Source organism: Bufo bufo, chromosome 2 (assembly GCF_905171765.1).
Source record: "Bufo bufo chromosome 2, aBufBuf1.1, whole genome shotgun sequence".
Taxonomy (NCBI): Eukaryota; Metazoa; Chordata; class Amphibia; order Anura; family Bufonidae; genus Bufo; species Bufo bufo.
In genome coordinates, this window is record NC_053390.1 from 675,843,265 (window position 1) to 675,866,075 (window position 22,811).

At 48.8% G+C, this 22,811-nt stretch overlaps 1 protein-coding gene across 1 annotated transcript in view; it reads right to left on the reverse strand.

The window, feature by feature from the left end:
* Positions 1-21,029, reverse strand: part of TMEM192 (transmembrane protein 192) — a 94,318-nt gene extending 73,289 nt beyond the window's left edge. The window contains exon 1 of the mRNA XM_040418636.1: positions 20,820-21,029. Coding sequence (XP_040274570.1) covers positions 20,820-20,849 — 30 coding nt within the window. The 5' untranslated portion in view covers positions 20,850-21,029. The remainder of the gene's footprint in view (positions 1-20,819) is intronic.
* Between the last annotated feature and the right edge of the window lie 1,782 nt (positions 21,030-22,811).

Genomic DNA, 22,811 nt, shown 5'->3' on the forward strand with positions numbered 1-22,811 from the left:
ATTTCATTTTTGAAACAAAGAAAATCATGTTTTAGTGTTTCCATAGTCTAAGAGCCATAGTTTTTTCAGTTTTTGGGCGATTATCTTGGGTAGGGTAAGATTTTTGCGGGATGAGATGACTGTTTGATTGGTACTATTTTGGCGTACATGCGACTTTTTTGATCACTTTTATTACCTTTTGTGGGAAGTAAGGTGGGCAAAATTTAAATTTCCTCATAGTTTTTATTTTTTTATTTTTATGGCGTTCACCGTGCGGGGAAAGTAACATGACCGTTTTATAGATCAGGTCGTTACGGACGCGGCGATACCAAACATGTGTAGGGAATTTTTATTTTTATTTTTTAATCAGTGATAAATGTGTTTTTTGATTTTTACTTTTTTTTCCCTTTTTTTTTTACCCAGACCCACTTGGTTCTTGAAGATCCAGTGGGTCTGATGTCTGCATAATACAATACAGTACAGTACACTACACTATATAGTGTTTTGTACTGTATTTTACTTACACTTTGTCTGAACAGATCTATGCCTTTAGCCAGTGCTCCAGACTAAAAAAAAATTCCTAGTAGCCATTGGCTCCTGAACTGAAAAATTTAGTCGCCAAATCAAAACCGAATCAAAATTTTGGTATCGTGACAACGCTACGCCGATCAGATTGGCGTAGGGTTGTTTCGATACCAAAGTTTTGATTCGCTTTCGTCACCATAAAAAAGTATTGCGATACTCAATACCGTACAAAAAAAAAAAAAAACACCAAAAAAAGCCGCGTGCATTTCATGAAACGTTCGGCCCATAATAGAACAGTCCTATCCTATTTTTTGGGGTGACAAGATGACAAAAAAATGTTGAATGCTCACCGCATAGGAGAAAATTTTCGGACACAGCGCTATGTAATATGTTTATTTATTGTTTATATATTTTATATGTAAAATTGGGAAAGGGGGGGATTTAAACTTAATATTTTAGGGTACTTTCACACTAGCGTTTTTCATTTCCGGCATAGAGTTCCGTCACAGGGGCTCTATACCGGAAAAGATGTCTTCAGGTCAGTCTTTTTGACTGATCAGGCAAAAGATAAAACCGCAGCATTCTACGGTTTTATCTCTGGCGAAAAAAACTGAAGATTTGCCTGAATGCCGGATTCAGCATTTTTCCCCATAGGAATGTATTAGTGCCGTATCCGGCATTCAAAATACCGGAATGCCGGATCCATCCTTCCGGTTGAACCGTGCGATTTTCACGCATGGTTGCTAGGATGAAAGTCTATTCACTGTATTACTTTCCCTTATAACAACATGGTTATAAGAGAAAATAATAGCATTCTTTAATGCAGAATGCGTAGTAGAAGGTCAATATAATAAACATTATATACACCCCAATATAATAAACATTGGTGGCGCAGTGCGCCCCCCCAACATAATAAACATTAGTGGCGCAGTGCGCCCCCCCCTAGTATAACATATAAACATTGGTGGCGCAGTGCGCCCCCAACACCCCAGTATAATAAACATTGGTGGCGCAGTGCGCCCCCTCCCTAGTATAATAAATATATAAACATTGGTGGGCAGTGCCAATGAGGGTTAAAAAAATAATTAAAAAAATTAACTCACCTCCTCCAATTGATCGTGTAGCAGCCGGTCTCCTGTTCTTTCTTCAGGACCTGTGGTGACATCACTGTGCTCATCACATGATACATCACATGATCCATCACCATGGTAATGGACCATGTGATGAGCTCAGTGACGTCACCACAGGTCCTGAAGAAAGAACAGGAGACCGGCAGCTACGCGATCAATTGGAGGAGGTGAGTTAATATTTTTATTTTTTATAACCCTCATTGGCACTCAATGTTTATTATACTGGGGGGGGGCCGCACTCAATGTTTATTATACTGGGGTGTTGGGGGGGGGCGCACTGCGCCACCAATGAAGATAACTGAGCTGTTAATACAAATACAGGAGGCGGGTGCCGGAATCAAATAGCCGGCACCCGACCTCAATGACAGGGAGCTGCGATCAGCGGCAGTTAACCCCTCAGGTGCTGCTCCCTGTCATAGAGGTCGGGTGCCGGCTATTTGATTCCGGCACCCGCCTCCTGTATTTGTATTAACAGGTCAGTTATCTTCATTGGTGGCGCAGTGGCCACAGCCCCTCCCCCTATCCCTCTTCTTATTGGCCGCGGCGGCAGCACAGGGGGGAGGGAGAGACTCTTCCACTGCGCTGCTCATAAGAACATGATAGTTCAGCTTCTGTGCCCGCTGCTGTATTCAGAGCTGCGGCGCGGCTCTAGTCGCAAATGGCGACAAGACTAAAAAGTCTTGTCGCCATTTGTAAATTCTAAGTCGCATTGGCGACCATTTTGGTCGCCATCTGGAGCCCTGCCTTTAGCACAGATCTGTTCAGCACCATGGACAGCAGGATGCCTGAGAAGGCGTCCTGTTGCCATGGGAACCTTCCCCGTCTGCTCAGTTGTGGCCACAACGTCGCAGACGGGGAAGGGTAAGGAGGGGGGCTGTCTGGGGGCTCTCTCCTCCATCGGAGGGCTGCAAAGGCACAGCAGCCCCCCGATGGGAGAGGGAGGGAGCTCCCTCTTAATGTTAACTTTTTCCATACAGCGGTCCGTACGGACCGCGGTATGCAAAGGGTTAAAGGGCTGACATCTGCACAGATGTCAGCCGTTTATACCAGAGTGTCAGCAATGTGCTGACACCCTGGTATAACCACTGTACACCGAATTTTCAAGAGGCGGCGGGCGGGGGATCGCGATCCCGCCTGCCACACCGCCCGCCTCCCGCACCGCCCACAACGCCCCCCCCCTGCACCACCCGCCGGCAAAAAATCATGCAGGGGGAAGGTGATAAAATCGATATTTTAGGCACACTAAAGTTTCTGATCCGCGGGGATCAGAAACTGCAGAAAGCGCAGCAAACTGCAGGTCTGAATTGACCTGCGGTTTGCCGCGATCGCCGATACGGGGGGGTCACATGACCCCCCCCTGGCGTTGTGACAGGATGCCGGCTGAATGATTTCAGCCGGCATCCTGTTCGGATTAACCCCTGCAGCTCCGCAATCTCGATTTAAACTTATGACGTACCGGTACGCCCTAAGTCCTTAAGGGGTTAAGGAGTTAAAATGCTCAGAAAAAAATAAATAAATAAATAAAAACACCAATAATTGCAAAATCTGCAATAAATATTATATAATGTGTATATATATATATATATATATATATATATATATATATATATATATATATAGCCAATGTTGTGTGTGTGTGTGTATATATATATATATATATATATATATATATATATATATATTTTTTTTTTTTTATATATTAGGGCTGCAACAAGTGCCGCAATTTGACAAAGAAAATTCTCGATGAAAATTTTTTGCATCGAGGATTCGTTTGTGTCACGTGACCATGGAGCGGGAGTGAAGAACTTGCTATTACTCCCGCTAGCCCGCAATACTCACCTTTCCAGCAGGGGGCCTCCGGACACTCAATGGCACATCCATGGTCCCGCGCTGCACTGACCTCCTGACTTACAGACGCCGTGACCTGATGCGCTGCGTGACGTCAGGCCCAGAGCAGCGCGGAACGATGGAGTGTCAGTGGCGCCCCTGCTGGAAAGGCAAGTTGGGGACAGCGAGGGGGTGGGAGCGCGACTATGGCCAGGCGCCCGGAATGCACAGTGTCATAGCAACCGATAACGCTGTGCACTCCGGGTGTCAGGAGAAGGGCAGGCTGCATGGACAGGCACAGCTCTGGGTGCTAGGACAGAAGCTCTGTGTGGTAGCTGCAGCTCCAGCTTGCAGGGAGCGTGTCCTCGAGATCCCAGGATAATACAAGAAAGGAAATAAACCTGCCCATAAATAGTGCCAGCCAGGGTGCCCACAATAAAAAATAAGGGTGCAGAGTGCTTCTATGACTAGTGTAAGTTTGTGTCACCATATATGATGGCAGCTAGAGCACCCTTCTGTATAGTGCCAATCAGAGTGCTCCCATGAATGGCTCCAACCAGAGAATCACCATGAATAGTTCCAGTCAAAAGGCCACCAGGAACAGTGCCAGCCACAGTGCCTACATCAATAGTGCCAGCGGCAGAGACGATGGCACAAGTGGGAGTGGAGCTAATGGCACCTAGGATGGGAGGGGGGGGGCTGATGGCACCTAGGATGGGGGGGGGGGGAGCTGATGGCACCTGGGGGGGGGGGGGGGGGGAAGGAAACTGAGCTGATGGCACCTGGAGGGTGAACTGATGCACTTGGGCTGATCGCACAGAGGGGAACGAAGGGTGTTGGGGACTGATGGCAAGGGGTCTTATGAGTTTTTATAAAGGAAAACAGTCTATTAATTCATTTTTTCTTATTAGATTACTCGATTAATCGTAAAAATAATCATTAGAATACTAAATTTCTAAAATAATTGTTTACTGCAGCCACAATATATATAATTATTGGCAAAAACATTATGTACAAAATCATTTGTGCCTGTCCACCTCGGCACGGTGATCTCTTTTGGACAGGAGCCTACACTAAATGCTACCTCTTTTGGTGCCAACTTGCCTCCATTAAATTCAGGGAATGCAGGTTCCACATGCATGCTGAGACTATTCTGTATTTTACCTCTCCGGGTGCCAAATGTCCTCCACTGAATACACGGAGTGCAGGTTTCAGCTGTATGCCTCATTCACACATCAGTGTTTGGTCAGTGATTTTGAGCCCAAACCAGATGCAGAGCTAAACACAGAACAAGTGCAGATCTTTCCCTTATACCTCATGTCTGTGAGCCAAAACCAGGATTGGAGCCTCCACAATCACTGATGTGTGAATGAGGCTTTATACTTGCACAAATTAAACATCAGCCTATGGGACAGACAGGTGAGTTAGAAGTGTTGACTGGTGGTCATCCACTCTTTAGTGCAAACCTTGCCCAGCAGCTCTGGACCTCCGAATATGACATGGGAGCAGCTTCTCATGTAGCCAACATTCTGCAATCGAAATAATGAGGAGTTACGGCTTTACTGAAGCGGTCTCTATTCATTTCAATGGATGATGCCATTCACACAGAAATCCGTATCAAAATTCACAATGAAATTTGCATCCAAATCCAAACTTTCACATTTTCTGGCGCTTTTGAAGCGAATGTCAATATATAGGAAAGATATTACTTCTGTTTTTGAATTCCAAGAACTCCACCAAGAAGGCACATATAATGCATTCACTGCTTCAGTTAATAGGTAAACCATTATGACAAGCTGGAACAGACTACAGATTACTTTCCTGCAGCCATTCATGTATTGCAATGTTAAAGAAGTATTTTATGGCAGGTAAACCTGTAGCTCGGTGGTGAAGTGTTCCAGAAAAAGCTCAATTCAGTAAATAAGGCGAGCGTTATTAGTTCCAGCAGAAAACCGCGGCTGATTTGTCTGACTGAATCGTGGTAATACAACAATTTTGAATCCTTTTTGTCATCAGAAAAACATCCCCTCATTCTGCTTTGATAGCGATCACCCACCGCAACGATTGGTCATGGCCAGTGCCATAAGCCTGTCCTCCTGCACCATTAACACCTTCTCCTCCAGTGGTAGCCTCTCATTCACAGGATTTTGTCCATGTAGGTCCACAACAGGGTGGCAGGCGAGTTGTGGAAGCTGTTGTTCTTCTACCATCCCTTGTTGCAAGAGAGTGAAAGTGTGTTCAAAAATCTGGGGGATGACATGGTCGATGCCGCTGTTGTCCGCTGGTGGCGTCTTTGAAAGGATTGAGTACGAGACAAGCGTCCCTGATGCACTGCCACTGCCAGAGCTCAAAATAACACATACTCCCCGCTGTGCTGGTCTTGTGAATGATGTAATCATCGACCGCTTTACATGCGGATGCTCCAGCATATGCGAGGTGGAATTCCAGTAAGTTAGAAAGTCCCAGATAAAGCAACGTATGTCTTCCATTTTTTACGGTCCGCAAAAAATGGAAGAAAAAAAAAAATTGAGAGAAAAAAAAAAAGATAAGTAATAAGTAATTATTTATACCTTCAAAAATACGGAAACGGATCCGCAAAAAAATGGATGACATACGGAAACCATTCCGTATGTCATCCGCAATTTGCGGATCCATTGACTTGAATGGGGCTGTGGACCGATGTGTGCGGACAATAGTAGGACAAGCTTCATATTTTTGCGGACTAGAAATTCGGAAACACGGATGCGGACAACATACTGAACGTTGTCCGCACATTTTATTCACTCATAGAAATGAATGGATCCGCATCTATTCCGCAAAATGCGGAACGGATGCGGATAAAATTATACGGTCGTGTGAATGTACCCTTATAGTATTGGATAACCCCTTTAAGTAAACAACGGCAAGAACATGTTGTCTTTTTCTATGGATTTCAACAGCTTTTGTCACAAGATGACACCGACATGTGTTATCAGAGTCCATTTGAGCTCAGGTACATTTCTGATCTGCTCCAGCCCTGGCTACAGGCTAAGGGTCCATTCACACGTCCACAAATGGGTCCGGACCCATTCATTTTCAATCGGGCCGCAAAAGATGCGGACAGCACACTGAGTGCTGTCCGCATCCGCACTTCCGTTCCGCAAAAAAATAGAACATGCCCTATTCTTGTCCGCAGACACGGACAAGAAAAGGCATTTCTATTTAAAGTGTCGGCCATGTTTTTTCGGATCCGCAATCCCCAGTGAATGGACCCTAGATTGCCCCTATACTGTTCCTAATGATAAAACCTCACATTCTCCCTAAGGCCCCTTTCACCCGGGCGAGTATTCTGCGCGGATGCGATGCGCGAGTTGAACGCATTGAACCCGCACTGAATACCGACCCATTCATTTCTATGTGGCTGTTCACATGAGCGGTGATTTTCACGCATCACTTGTGCGTTGCGTGAAAATCGCAGCATGCTCTATATTCTGCGTTTTTTTCACGCAACGCAGGCCCCATATAAGTGAATGGGGTTGCGTGAAAATCGCAAGCATCCGCAAGCAAGTGCAGATGCGGTGCGATTTTCACGCACGGTTGCTAGGAGACGATCGGGATGGAGACCTGATCATTATTATTTTCCCTTATAAAATGGTTATAAGGAAAATAATAGCATTCTGAATACAGAATGCATAGTAAAATAGCGCTGGAGGGGTTAAAAAAAATAAAAAAATAATTTAACTCACCTTAGTCCACTTGATCGCGATGCCGGCATCTCCTTCTGTCTCCTTTGCTGAACAGGACCTGTGTTGAGCATTCATTACAGGTGAAGGACCTGTGGTGACGTCACTCCGGTCATCACATGATCCATCACCATGTTATAAGGGAAAATAATACAATCTACACAACACCTAACCCAAGCCCGAACTTCTGTGAAGAAGTTCGGGTTTGGGTACCAAACATGCGTGATTTTTCTCACGCGAGTGCAAAACGCATTACAATGTTTTGCACTCGCGCGGAAAAATCGCGGGTGTTCCCGTAACGCACCCGCACATTTTCCCGCAACGCCCGTATGAAAGAGGCCTAATAGTTCAATCTAACTATATCTTCTTCAGTATCCCTGCAAACCTCAAGGCCTCCGCAGGAGTGATACGGGCTGTTGTCAGGATCTGTTCAGTAAAAAACGGATGGTTCTGCAGGCAAGTACAATCGGTTTTGTCTGTGACTGCATTCTGTGTGCGTTTTTTCCGTGCGGATGCAATCAGTTTTGAGGTGTTTTTCACATGTGCAGAAAAACTGAAGGATAATGCTCAACGTCTTCTAGTAACCATCAGTGAAAAACACATCGCATCTGGACGCCTTCCATTTTTCACGCAAGCATTTCTAAGGAACCAGGGAAAAACCTACAATATAGAACATGCTGCCATTTTTCCTGAACACATTGGGGGAGATTTATCAAAACTGGTGTAAAGGAAAACTGGCCTAGTTGCCCATAGCAACCAATCAGATTCTACCTTTCAAATTTCTGAGTTCATTTAGAAAATGAAAGGTGGAATCTGATTGGTTGCTATGGGCAACTAGGCCAGTTTTCCTTTACACCAGTTTGGGTAAATCTCCCCCATCACGTGCACAGACACATTGAAATGAAGGGTTAGGATTCAGTCTGGACGCTATGCGTTCACAACTCACACCCAGACAGAAAACTTGCGCGTGTGAAAAGGGTGCCCTCACAGGTGGCGGAATTTTCTGCCCAAAATCTGCAGATTTTTTGGGGGTGAATTATGGTGCGGATTTTGTTCCAGATTTTCTGTATAAGAATCTCTCCATTCAATTGGAAATTAATTCTGCAGTGGAAAACGCTGCGAAAAAAATCTGAAAGAGAGATCACAAGCAAAATCAGTGCGGATATTGTTGCGGATTTTACCACAGCGTTTTCTACTTCAGAATTAAAGGGGTTAACCAGCGGCGGCCGTGCAGGGATCAGGAGTGACGCAGGTGGAGCTTGGGCATTGTGGGGGGCATTTTTAGAACTCGATAACCCCTTTAACTTCGCATTGAATTGAATGGAGCGTTTCTGATACAGAAAATCCGTAGCACAACATTATTTACACTGCGGAACGCAAATTTTAAAGTGGAACACAATGCAGGGATAGTTTTCAGCCCCATAACATAACATGGAGCAAGCCTTAGGCCACTTGCACACGAGAGAGTATCCAGCGAGGGTGCAATGCGTTATGCGAATGCATTGCGCCCCCACAGAATGCGGACCCATTCATTTCAATGGGTCTGTGTACATGAGCATTGGTTTTCACGCATCACTCGTGCGTTGCGTGAAAATCGCAGCATGTTCTATATTCTGCGATTTTCACGCAACGCTGGCGCCATAGAAGTGAATAGGGCTGCGTGAAAATCGCATCGCGTCCGCAAGCCAGTGCAGATGCGATGCGTTTTTCACGGATGGTTGCGAAGAGATGTTGTTCGTAAACATTCAGTTTTTTATTACTCGCATGCAAGACTTACATTACTCTTACCGGTAATCGTTTTTTCCCTTTAGCCTCCACAACGGCAGTAAACATGGAGATTATCCCGCCTTCTCAGGGACAGGAAAACAGCTTTGTGGACCAGCCCATATAAGGCCCCCTCCCTCTTACCTCTCCAGTTAGTAACCTAGTACTCAGAGATAAATGCAAGGAAGGTTTAATAAAGAACAAAAGTAACAAATATCAGAGCCAGTCTGCTCTAACTTAGAAGAACATATATATTTCATCAATAGAATATACACATATAAGTATGAATACGTATTAAATAATGTATATCTATATATAGTAGATTTATTTTATTTTTTGGGGGGGGGGAATTCCTCCTGCCGTTGTAGAGGCTAAAGGGAAAAAACGATTACCGTTAAGAGTAATGTAAGTCTTTTCCCTACGCCTCCACAACGGCAGTAAACATGGAGGAAGTAACATAGGATAATAGCCTAGGGTGGGACAACTGCAGATAGGACCCTCCGCCCAAAGGCCAAATCCCTATTTGAAGAAACATCTAAGGCTACTTTCACACTAGCGTTCGGAGCGGATCCGTCTGATGTTTTATCAGACGGATCCGCTCCGATAATGCAGACGTTTGCATCCGTTCAGAACGGATCCGTCTGCATTATTACTTAGAAAATTTTCTAAGTCTGAAAGTAGCCTGAGCGGATCCGTTCAGACTTTACATTGAAAGTCAATGGGGAACGGATCCGCTTGAAGATTGAGCCATATAGTGTCATCTTCAAGCAGATTCGTCCCCATTGACTTACATTGTAAGTGTGGACGGATCCGCTCGCCTCCGCACAGCCAGGCGGACACCCGAACGCTGCAAGCAGCGTTCAGGTGTCCGCTCACTGAGCGGAGCGGAGGCTGGACGCTGGCAGGCGGATGCATTCTCAGTGGATCCGCCTCCACTGAGAATGCATTGGGGCCAGACGGATGCGTTCGGGGCCGCTCGTGAGCCCCTTCAAACGGTGCGCACGAGCGGACACCCGAACGCTAGTGTGAAAGTAGCCTAACTTGTAATGTCTAAAAAATGTACATGGATTGGACCACGTGGCTGCACGGCAGATGTCCTCTAAGGAAGCTGAAGCACCCTCGGCCCAGGATGTGGCTAGGGCCCTGGTAGAGTGAGCTTTGAGAAACGGTGGAGGAGGAACACCCTCTGTCTGGTAGGCTAGATAGATACAGGACTTGATCCATCTTGATATTGAAGTCTTGCTGGCAGCTTTCCCCTTCAACATGCCCAGGTATTGAATTAGAAGTTGATTAGTCTTCCTAATCTCCTTAGTGGCTTCAAGGTATTGGAGGACACATCTCCTGAAGTCCAGGTTATGAAAAAGTCTCTCTTTTTCGTTCTTTGCCTGAGAACAAAAGGAGGGAAGGATAATTTCCTGTTGGCAGTGAAATTTAGAGACTACTTTCGGGAGGAATTCAGGAGCATGTTTTAGCGTGATCCTGTCGTCTGAAACGGAAAGGTATGGAGGCAGGATAGAAAAGGCTTGTATTTCGCCTACTCTTCTGGCCGTAGTGATGGCTAGCAGGAATGATATCTTAAGAGTAAGAATTCTTAAGGGTATATCTGTAATTGGCTCAAAGGGAGGGTACATAAGCTTGGACAGTACCAAGTTTAAGTCCCAGGGAGGCACTAGGGATCTTAACCTAGGGCGAATCCTGATGGCCGCCTTAAAAAACCTTTTTATTATTTCCATGTTAGCCAGTTTACAGTCCATAAATACACTCAAGGCTGCTATCTGAACCTTCAAAGTACTTACTGCGAGGCCTTTATCCAACCCTGCTTGGAGAAAGTCCAGTATGAGGGACATCTGAGGTTCTCCTGATGGGTCGTATTTATCCTCCCCGAAGAGTAGAAAGGATTTCCAGGCCCTCAGATATATTTTCGAGGTGACCGGTTTCCTACTAAGAAGTAAGGTGGAGATCACTTTCCTGGAGAAACCTTTGTTCCTCAGGATGTTTCTTTCAGCCTCCAGGCCGTCAGACAGAGTTGGGCGACTTGAGGATGAGAAACCGGACCCTGAAGTAGAAGGTCTGGGCGAGGAGGGAGGATCCAGAATTCTTCTCCTGCCAGAATCTTCAGGATCGGAAACCATGATCTGCGGGGCCAAAATGGAGTGATCAGGATGATTCGTACTCTTTCTTCCAAAATCTTTGCTATGACCCGCTGTATGAGGGAGAATGGTGGGAATGCATAGAACAGGATTGGTGGCCAGGGTACCCAGAGCGCATCCACCTTTAAGGGTTGATCTTCTACCGCCAGAGAGAAGAAATTCGGAACCTGTCTGTTTTTTCTCCTGGCGAACAGGTCGATCTTCGGCGTTCCCCACCTGGAACAGATCTGCTTGAATACCCTACAGGGTTTAGAATCCACTCTCCTGCGTTTAGCTGGTCCCGGCTGAGGAAGTCCGCCACCTGATTCTCTTTTCCTCTCACATGTGCTGCTGAAAGGGACTGAATATTCTTTTCTGCCCAACTGAAGATTTTTCTCACCACCAGGGCTAGCGATAGGCTTCTTGTGCCGCCCTGTTTGTTCAGGTATGCCACTGTTGTAGAGTTGTCCGACAAGATCTTTACATTCCTCTGCAGGAGGGAGGGTGCAAATGTTTTCAGGGCTTCCCAAACCGCGGACAATTCTCTCTTGTTGGAGGAGGCTTTTTGCAGAACGAGACCCCACTGGCCTTGAGCTAGTTTCCCTTCCATGTGGGCTCCCCATCCTTGTTGGCTGGCGTCTGTAGTAATAACTACCTGATCTGATGGTCTCCAGGGTACTCCTTTCAAAAGATTTTTCCGATCTGCCCACCAATTCAAGGATGTCTTTACTGCCTGAGGTATTTTTACCTTCTTGTTTAAGGATGTCTGTTTTTTGTCCCAGGTTCTTAAGAGAAATGATTGGAGGGTCCTTGAGTGGAACTGTGCCCATTTTACTGAAGGGATAGTGGATGTCATTAGACCCAGGATGACCATCATCTCTCTGAAAGAGACCAAGCGTTGTTTCTGGAATCTTCTCACTGTCGTGATCAGGAAATCTTGTTTCTGTAGAGGAAGAAAAGAGATCATTTTCTCCGAGTCCAACAGTACTCCTAGAAAGTTTATCTGAGTTGAGGGTATGAGACAGGATTTTTCCGTATTGATTATCCACCCCAGGTTGGTAAGTGTGGTCCGAATTGTCTGGAGCTGCAGGAGTAACTGATAGGATGATGGGGCTGCTATTAGGAAATCGTCTAGGTACGGAAAAAATAGAATTTCCTTTAGGTGAAAGAACTTGGATACTTCTGTTATGACTTTTGTGAAAAGCCTTGGGGCTGAGCTGAGACCGAACGGAAGTACCCGGAACTGGAAGTGGCACAGCTCTCCCTTGAACCATGTCGCCAGTCTCAGAAATTTCTGATCCTCCTTTCTGATGGGTATATGGTAGTAGGCATCTGCCAAATCTAATGTTACCATGGCGCTGCTTTTTGGGATCAGGCTGATGACTGTCTTTATGGTTTCCATCTTGAACTTTTTGTATATGATGTATTTGTTTAACATCTTCAGGTTTATTATTAATCTGAACGATCCGTTTGGTTTCTTTATCAAGAAGATCGGGGAGTAAAACCCTTTCCTCTGTTCCTGCTTTGGGACTGGGATGATGGCCCCTTTCTCCAGCAGAAGTCTCAACTGATGATCCATAGTTTGTTGGCTTATCTCCCCCGGGCGAGGGTTCTCCATAAATCTGTCTGGTGGGCAGGTTTTTAACTCTAGACTGTACCCGTTCTTTATGACTGACAGAACCCATGGAGAGGCCTGGATATTTACCCAGGCAGGATAGAATTGGGACAGTCTTCCTCCCACTACGCTTTTGGCGTCATTGAGTAGAGGTGTGGGCCGATTTGTCAGGGTTAAACAGGAACCCTCTGCCTTTACCCCTATTGGACTGCCAGGCTGGTCTAGTGTCCTTTCTTTTTTGGTCCGGCCTACCTCGCTTCTGGGACCGAAAGGACCGCCTTTGTTGAAAAATTTTGATTCTGTAGGAAAGCCCTTTTTTCTATCTGAAACTTTCTCTAGAATGTCGTCCAAGGCCGTACCGAACACCCTATCTCCCTCACATGGCAGAGTGCACAGCTTGTTTTTGGAGGCTGTGTCACCGGACCAGGTGCGTAACCATACTGCTCTTCTAGCAGAGTAAGGCTGCGTTCACACGAGCGTGTCCGGATTAGTTCCGGATGCGTCCCGGTGTGTCGCGGCAAACCCGCGCGAGTAGGAATGCAATTGCAGTCAGTTTTGACTGCGATTGCGTTCCGATGTTCAGTTTTTATTGCGCGGGTGCAATGTGTTTTGCACGCGCGTGATAAAAAACCGACTGTGGTACCCAGACCCGAACTTCTTCACAGAAGTTCAGGTTTGGGATCGGGGCTGTGTAGATGTTATTATTTTCCCTTATAACATGGTTATAAGGGAAAATAATAGCATTCTGAAAACAGAATGCTTAGTACAAGGTCAATTGAGGGTTAAAAATAATAAAAAAAAAAATTAACTCACCTTCTCCTCTTGTTCGCGTAGTTCTCCCGGTCTTTAGTTCTTTAAAAGATAAACTATGGGCTAAAAGGACCTTTGGTGACGTCAGATCACATGCTCCAATCACATGGTCCATCACCGCGGTGATGGACCATGTGATTGGAGCATGTGATCTGACGTCACCAAAGGTCCTTTAGCCCATAGTTTATCTTTTAAAGAACTAAAGACCGGGAGAACTACGCGAACAAGAGGAGAAGGTGAGTTAATTTTTTTTTTATTATTTTTAACCCTCAATTGACCTTGTACTAAGCATTCTGTTTTCAGAATGCTATTATTTTCCCTTATAACCATGTTATAAGGGAAAATAATATAGTGAATAGACTGTCACCTAGCAACCATGCGTGAAAATCGCACCGCATCCGCACTTGCTTGCGGATGCTTGCGATTTTCACGCAACCCCATTCACTTCTATGGGGCCTGCGTTGCGTGAAAAACGCAGAATATAGAGCATGCTGCGATTTTCACGCAACGCACAAGTGATGCGTGAAAATCACCACTCATCTGAACAGCTCCATAGAAATGAATGGGTCAGGATTCAGTGCGGGTGCAATGCGTTCACCTACCGCATTGCACCCGCGCGGAATACTCGCCCGTGTGAACGCAGCCTTAGAGAGGGCAGCAGATCTGGCTGAAAGCTTCACTATGTCTGCTGACGCGTCTGCCATAAAATTAGCGGCTTGTTTTAGCATAGGTATAGAAGCTAGGATGTCTTCTCGTGGAGTGCCTGACTCTAGATGTTCCTCCAACTGTCCCAACCAAAGGCCCAGGGTTCTTGCCGTATAAGTTGCGGAGATCCCTGGTCTTAGAGTGGCCGTAGAGGATTCCCACATCTTTTTAAGGAGGCTTTCACATCTTTTGTCCATCGGATCTTTAAGAAGGCCGAGGTCTTCAAATGGAAGGGCAGTTTTTTTGGAGATTCTTGCTACTGGGGCATCTACTTTAGGGGTCTTATCTCAGGCCACAGAATCTTCTTCCGCGAAAGGGTATTTTCTCTTTAACCACTTAGAGGCGGATTGTTTTTTCTCAGGGTCTCTCCATTCTGAGTTTATTAATGCTCGGATGTTAGGGTGGACGGGAAAAACTCGTTTTTTCCTGTCCCCTAATCCAGCAAACAATTGGTCCTGTACTGAAAGGGGTTCTCTGGGCTCTTCCAGGTTTATTGTAGCCCTAATGGTTTTCAGTAGGGAATCCGTCTCCTCAACTGAACAGAGAGGTTTACCGCCTGCTTGATCTGAAATATCAGAGTCAGACCCAGAGGAAATTTCACCTTCATCCAGGTCAGAGTCCTGCACATTAGAGACTATGGCTCCTGAGGTAGATGGTCTGGGAGACAATGTAGATAACTTAGCTTCTACAGCTGCACCCACTTCTTCTCTGATTATGGTTTTCAGACTTTCAATTAAAGATGGGGTCTCCTCTGACACAACCTTGTCACAACACTTTTGGCACAATGATTTCTTGTATGTACCAGACAGCGATTTCTTGCACATTAAGCATTTTTTCTTCAAAGGCGGATCCTTTTTTGAGGATTCTTTACCCTGAGAAACACAAAATTGGAGAGGAAAGTTTTATCCTTAGTCTCTAAAAAGAGAAGGGTAAAGAACCACCACCAAGGAGACCCCCATACAGGATAAGGCACCCTGTTATTTAGTAATGGGAGGAGGCTTACCGGGCTAGAGGGCCTGGAGGTATCTGTGGGCCGCCTGGGCGAATCGTCAGCTTGCTGGGACATCTTTCTCAGGAGAAGAGCGCAGGAGCTGCATCTGAACGCCGGCAGCCGCGCTCTTTACTTCCTGGTTCCCACTGATGACGACATATGCCCCGCCCCCCCCTCGCGTCACGCGCCGGCCTCCGACGTCACATAGAATCTAACTGCCGGCGCTCGCGCATAGGGGAAGATGTGGGGAGCGCTCCCAGGCCCAGGAACGCTCCCCCGGCTCGCAGAACAGGCCCGGTCCGCATTGGACGCGGGTCCAAAGCCCGGGGTGGCCAGCAACGCTGGGCTTAAACCACAGGGAAGGAGGAACTTTTATAGAGTTCCGCGACCCTATCCCCTGCCTCAGCCCTCCGGCCAGAGCCGGGATAACAAACCGAAAAGGCTGGGCGCGTGACTGATCCATCCGGCAAGTCCTGACCTTCTGAGGGACAGGAAAACAACTGGAGAGGTAAGAGGGAGGGGGCCTTATATGGGCTGGTCCACAAAGCTGTTTTCCTGTCCCTGAGAAGGCGGGATAATCTCCATGTTTACTGCCGTTGTGGAGGCGTAGGGAAAAAACGCATTGCACCTGGTGCGATAAAAACTGAACAACTGAACGCAATCGCAAACAAAACTGAATGGACTTGCTTTCGAAATCGCACATTTTTCACTGAACGCATCCGGACCTATTCCGCTCACGCTCGTCTGCAAGGAGCCTTAGGCCGAGTTCACACGAACGTGTGTGACCCGTGCCTGTGCTGTGACCCGTAAATAGCGGGCCGCAATGCACGACCTCTGGCCGTAGGTCAGCCGCATCGGATCGCGGACCCATTCACTTTAATGGGTCCGCGATCCGGCCGTTCCGCAAAAAGATAGGACTTGTTCTATCTTTTAGCGGAACGGAAGTACAGGACGTAACCCCACGGAGGCACTCCGTAGTGCTTCCGAGGGGTCCCGTCCCGTGCGGCCGTTCCGCGATTCCGGATTTGCGGACCCATTGAAGTGAATAGGTCCGCATCCGTGATGCGGAATTCACACGGAACTGTGGCCGTGTATTGCGGCACGCGATTTGCGGACCGCAATACGGCCACGGATCACACACGTTCGTGTGAACTTAGCCTTAGGCTACTTTCACACTAGCGTTTCTATTTTCCAGTATTGAGATTTATTGTCCCTGGGGACAAAACATAACTGAACAGAACGGAGTGCACCAGAATGCATTCTGTTCCGTTTGGTTGCGTTCCCATACCGGAGAGCAAACCGCAGCATGCATAGCAAGAACGCTAGTGTGAAAGTAGTCTTAGGCCAAATGCACACGGCCGTGTTCCGCGGCCGAGAGCGGTCCGTGGTATGCCGGGCTGGATTCCTGTTCCGAGCAGGAGCGCACGGCGTCATTGGTTGCTATGATGCCGTGCGCTTCATGCCGTTGCTGCACTACAGTAATACACTCGTATAGTGTATTACTGTAGTGCAGCGGCGACATGAAGCGCACGGCGTCATAGCAACCAATGACGCCGTGCGCTGCTGCTCGGAACAGGAATCCAGCCCGGCATACCACGGACCGCTCTCGGCCGCGGAACACGGCCGTGTGCATTCGGCCTTAACGTTGCAGATATTCTGGCAGAAAATTCCGTCATATGTGAAGTCACCCTGAAATAACATTGTGTGTCTTAGGCCTCTTTCACACGGGCGTTGCGGGAAAAGGTACGGGTGAGTTGCGGTAACATGCGCAATTTTTCCGTCTCGAGTGCAAAACATTGTAATGCGTTTTGCACTCGCGTGAGAAAAATCGCGCATGTTTGGTACCCAAACCAGAACTTCTTCACAGAAGTTCGGGCTTGGGATCGGTGTTCTGTGGATTGTATTATTTCCCCTTATAACATGGTTATAAGGGAAAATAAGAGCATTCTGAATACAGAATGCATAGTACAATAGCGCTGGAGGGGTTAAATTAAAAAAAATATATATATTTAACTCACCTTAGTCCACTTGATCGCAATGCCGGCATCTCCTTCTGTCTCCTTTGCTGAACAGGACCTGTGGTGAGCATTCATTATAGGTAAAGGACCTGTGGTGACGTCACTCCGGTCATCACATGATCCATCACCATGGTAAAAGATCATGTGACGGACCATGTGATGACCGGAGTGGCGTCACCACAGGTCCTTTTCCTGCACACAGCAAAAAAAGAAGACGGAAGAGATGCCGGCTGCGCGAGCAAGTGGATTAAGGAGAGTTTAATTTTTATTTTTTTAACCCCTGCAGCGCTATTTTACTATGCATTCTGTATTAGGAATGCTATTATTTTCCCTTATAACCATGTTATAAGGGAAAATAATAATGATCGGGTCCCCATCCCGATCGTCTCCTAGCAACCATGCGTGAAAATCGCACAGCATCCGCACTTGCTTGCGGATGCTTGCGATTTTCACGCAACCCCATTGATTTCTATGGGGCCTGCGTTACGTGAAAAACGCACAAAGAGGAGCATGCTGCGATTTTCACGCAACGCACAAGTGATGCGTGAAAATCACCGCTCGTGTGCACAGCCCCATAGAAATGAATGGGTCAGGATTCAGTGCGGGTGCAATGCGTTCAACTCACGCATCGCATCCGGCGGGAATACTCGCCCGTGTGAAAGGGGCCTTAGGGTAGGTTCATATCACAATTTTGCCATCTTGTCGGACATATACAAAAAAACGTATACATTAAACGGATGCCATACAGTGGCATCTGTCACCATAAAGTGCAAAGCACTGTGGGTAGGTCTGCCCAGGGTCATGTGATCCCCTGTCTTCATGTTCCCTGCCCAATTTACCTCACTAGGGTACTGAATTTGAAATACTGTGGTTGTCGATGAGCGCCATGGCCTCCTCACAGCTCACCATACACAGTGCCGTCCTCAGGATTGCGGCTGTGCTTGGTATTGCAGCTCAGCCACATTCACTTGAATACTGTGCCACTGGCATAGCTACAGGGGTCACAGTTGCGACCAGGCCCTTAAGCCAGGGGGGCCCACAGGACGCCCCTTGCCAGTGGCACTGTACTTTTCCCTTTATAAGATGCAGTGCATACTTTTTTTTTTTTTCCCTCTGCCCCCTCTTCTCTCCTCCCTTCTCCTTATTTTCTTCAAGAGGGGGGGGGGGGGGGGAGGCGGGGGTGCACGTATCATATGCTCATATGCTGCGGGGGGTGGGGGGTAAAGGGGGGGAAAGGAGATGGGGTGAAAAAGAAAAAAAAGGGGTTGAAAAATGTATACTAATTTCTAATTGCATTTTGTGTACTGCTTTGTATAAGGAATAAAGATGTTAAATAAAAAAATAAAAATAAAAAGGGGATACTAGTGAGCGCTTCCATTATGGAAGTGATCACCAGTATACAGGAGGAGCGAAGCGCTGTGAGCTCTGTACTCACCTCTCCTCCCTGCTTGCTCGTCTCAGGGACTTCACTGCTGTGTCCTGGCTGCCTGCAGCGTCAAGACATACAGAGCGCACTATGACCTGACACTGCAGGCAGTCAGGTGACTGTGCAGTGCGGGCCCCGAGAACAGAAGAGAGACGGGGAGCCGCAGGACCTGGAGAGTGCTGGCAGAGCAGGAGAGGTAAGTTATTTATTTATTTTAAAGTCTAATATGGGGGGATGGAGAGGACAGATGGAGGTCTGAGAGGTCTAATGGGAGTCTGGTCTGAGGTCTGGAGGTCTAATCTGAGGTCTGATATCGGGGGGGGGGGCTGACATGGAGGTCTATTGGGAGTTTGATCTGAGGTCTGATACATGGGGGGTCTGAGAGGTATAATGGGGGTCTGATCTGAGATGGGGGGGGGTTTCTGACAGGGAGGTCTAATAGAGGTCCAATCTGAGGTTTGAAACTAGGGTCTGAAATAAAGGTCTAAAAGTGGTCTGATCTGAGGTCTGAGATAGGGGGTCTCATCAGAGGTTTGTTATGGGCATCTGATCTGAAAGGTAAGGGTGTTTTTTTTTTTTTTTTACTTGAGCACAATATAAGGGGTATTTTTTTGCACTGGGGTACATTATAAGGGGGTATTTGCACTGACGCACATTATAAGGGGGTAGTTTTTGTACTGGAGCACATGAGGGGGTATTTTTCTATTGGCACACACTATAAAGAGAAGTATTAGTAGTAGGTGGCTATGGGGGACATTATTACTAGTATGGGCACAATGGGGGCATTGTTATGCACTCTGGCAGATAATTATTACTATTGGTGGGACTTTGGGGAGCACTATTACTGTGGGGTATCAGCTTAGCACAATTCTTTTTGGGGGACATTTATACTATTAGTGTTGGACACTATTTGCTGGGTGCAGTAATTTTTAGGGCACTGTGTGCCAGTAATTGCTGAAGGGGGCACTATCTGTGTGGTACCAGTATTTTCAGGAGGACTGTTTCTGCAGTACAGTATTGGGGGAGTACAATGAGCACAGTATTTGGATGGCGGAAAAGTAGGGAACTAAGATGTCTGTTTGTTAAACTCTGCACAGAGAAGAGATGGCTGAAAGAAATCATCATGGTGGTCTGGTCTGAAGGGAGAAGATGAGGAAAGAACATCTACATCAGAGGAGACGTCATTGGCCATAAGTATAGTATGTGGTGCTGTATTCTGCGTGATTTGTAGAGCTGTGTATAATGTTTTCCAAGTAGGTCTTTAAACAGGTTGTCCACTTTTTACTATTGATGACCTGATAGATCATCAATATCAGATCGGCGGGGTCTGACTCCTGGCACCCCCGCCTGTCAGCTGCTTGAAGAGAAAGCGGCGCTCCTACAAGCGCTGCCTTCTCTGCTCTGTTTACCTGCTCGCCGCAGTGTAATTACAAGTATGGCGTCCTCATTCACCTCTGTAGTATTCACTTTAACACAGAGCCGTCCCATAGAAGTGAATGGGGACGCCATACTTGTAATTACATCGCTCACCACTGCAGTTGCTGCGGCAAGCAGATAAACAGAGCAGAGAAGGCCGAGCTTGTATGAGCGCCGCTTTCTCTTCAAGCAGCTGATCGGCGATGGTGCCAGGAGTCAGACCCCCGTAGATCTGATATTGATGGCCTATCCTGAGGAAGGCTTGCACCAGTGCCCATGAACCTTTAGCTGCGCCCCTGGTGACCGATAAACGTGATGTCACTGGCCCAGGGTAAGCTGTGGCACTGACTGGTACATCGCAGCCTCTTCCTTCAGCTGATGGTGGTGCCAGGAGCGGGACCCTCACCAACCAGACACCACTGATCTATCCTGAGGATCAGCATTTAACCCTTTACACAGAAACCATACAGTATAATGAATTGAAAGCCAATGGCCGCGTTATACAGTGGCAGACAGCGCCGCCTGACGGGAGAAACCGCTCTTACAATACACGTAAGGAAGAGATGGTTGTATACAGAGGGAAAAGAGCCCAGAGACCGCGGTCACGTGACGGCCGATCACATGATGCAGCTGCACGGTGTACCGCTCTCACCGGGAAGTAGAGGCACCGCAGCATACACCGTCACACAGGAAGGAGAAGGCGCTGTAGCCGTGCCGAGCTCCTCGTGCTGAGGGGCCCCTGCACCGCTATAGTGTACCTACATCCAGCAGGAGCCGGCGGGGCCTGTCCATTCTCCTGACTCGGTCACGTTGGGTTTCATTGAGGTCTCAGCAGGGCTGTTGTGTGCGCGGCGCCGCAGCCCTCCCCTTCCTACTCGCTCGCACATTTCCTGTCACTGCGAACACTTCCCTCAGATATAGCCGAACTGCAGAGGAGTGCTGACAAACGACGGGGCGGGGAATGAGGGCCTTTACAGGGGGCCACAGCAGGGAATGAGGGCCGGTACAGGGGGCCACGGCGGGGAATGAGGGCCGGTACAGGGGGCCACGGCAGGGAATGAGGGCCGGTACGGGGTGCCACGGCGGGGAATGAGGGCCTTTACAGGGGGCCACGGCAGGGAATGAGGGCCGGTACGGGGTGCCACGGCGGGGAATGAGGGCCTTTACAGGGGGCCACGGCAGGGAATGAGGGCCGGTACGGGGTGCCACGGCGGGGAATGAGGGCCTTTACAGGGGGCCACCGCGAGGAATGAGGAGTGGTACAGGGGGCCACGGCGGGGAATGAGGAGTGGTACAGGGGGCCACGGCGGGGAATGAGGAGTGGTACAGGGGGCCACGGCGGGGAATGAGGAGTGGTACAGGGGGCCACGGTGGGGAATGAAGAGCGGTACAGGTGGCCACGGCGGGAAATAAGGGCCGGTACAGGGGGCCACGGCGGGGAATGAGGGCCGATACAGGGGGCCACGGCAGGGAATGAGGGCCGGTACGGGGTGCCACGGCGGGGAATGAGGGCCTTTACAGGGGGCCACGGCGAGGAATGAGGAGTGGTACAGGGGGCCACGGCGGGGAATGAGGAGTAGTACAGGGGGCCACGGTGGGGAATAAGGCCTGGAACAGGGGGCCACGGCGGGGAATGAGGAGTGGTACAGGTGGCCACGGCGGGGAATGAGGAGTGGTACAGGGGGCCACGGTGGGGAATGAGGGCCGGTACAGGGGGCCACGGCGGGGAATAAGGGCCGGTACAGGGGGCCACGGTGGGGAATGAGGAGTGGTACAGGGGGCCAAAAATGAGGGGCGGTACAGGGGGCCACAGCGGGGAATAAGGGCCGGTACAGGGGGCCACGGCGGGGAATGAGGAGTGGTACGGGGGCCACAAATGAGGGCCGGTACAGGGGGCCACGACGGGGAATTGAGGGTCGGTACAAGGGGCCACGGGGGGAATGAGGGTCGGTACAGGGGGCCACGGCGGGGAATGAGGGCCGGTACAGGGGGCCACGGCGGAGAATGAGGAGTGGTAAAGGGGCCCACAAATGAGGGCCGATACAGGGAGCCATGGCGAGGAATTGAGGGTCGGTACAGGGGGCCACAGGGGGAATGAGGGCTGGTACAGGGGGCCACGGCGAAGAATGAGGAGTGGTACAGGGGGCCACGGTGGGGAATGAGAACCGGTACAGGGGGCCACGGCGGGGAATGAGGGCCGGTACAGGGGGCCGGGAATGAGAACCGGTACAGGGGGCCACGGTGGGGAATGAGGAGTGGTACAGGGGGCCACCGCGGGGAATGAGGAGTGGTACAAGGGCCCACAAATGAGGGCCGGTACAGGGGGCCACGGTGGGGAATTGAGGGTTGGTACAGGGGGCCACGGCGGGGAATTGAGGGTCGGTACAGGGGGCCACGGGGGGATGAGGACTGGTAAAGGGGCCCACAAATGAGGGCCGGTACAGGGGGCCACGGTACGGAATGAGAAGTGGTACAGGGGGCCACGGCGGGGATTGAGAACCGGTACAGGGGGCCACGGCGAGGAATGAGGGCTGGTAAAGGGGCCCACAAATGAGGGCCGGTACAGGGGGCCACGGCAGGGAATGAGGAGTGGTACAGGGGGCCATGGCGGGGAATGAGGGCCGCTACAGGGAGCCACGGCAGAGAATGAGGAGTAGTACAGGGGGCCACGGAGTAGTACAGGGGGCCACAGCGGGGAATGAGGGCCGGTACAGGGGGCCACGGCGGGGAATGAGGGCTGGTAAAGGGACCCAC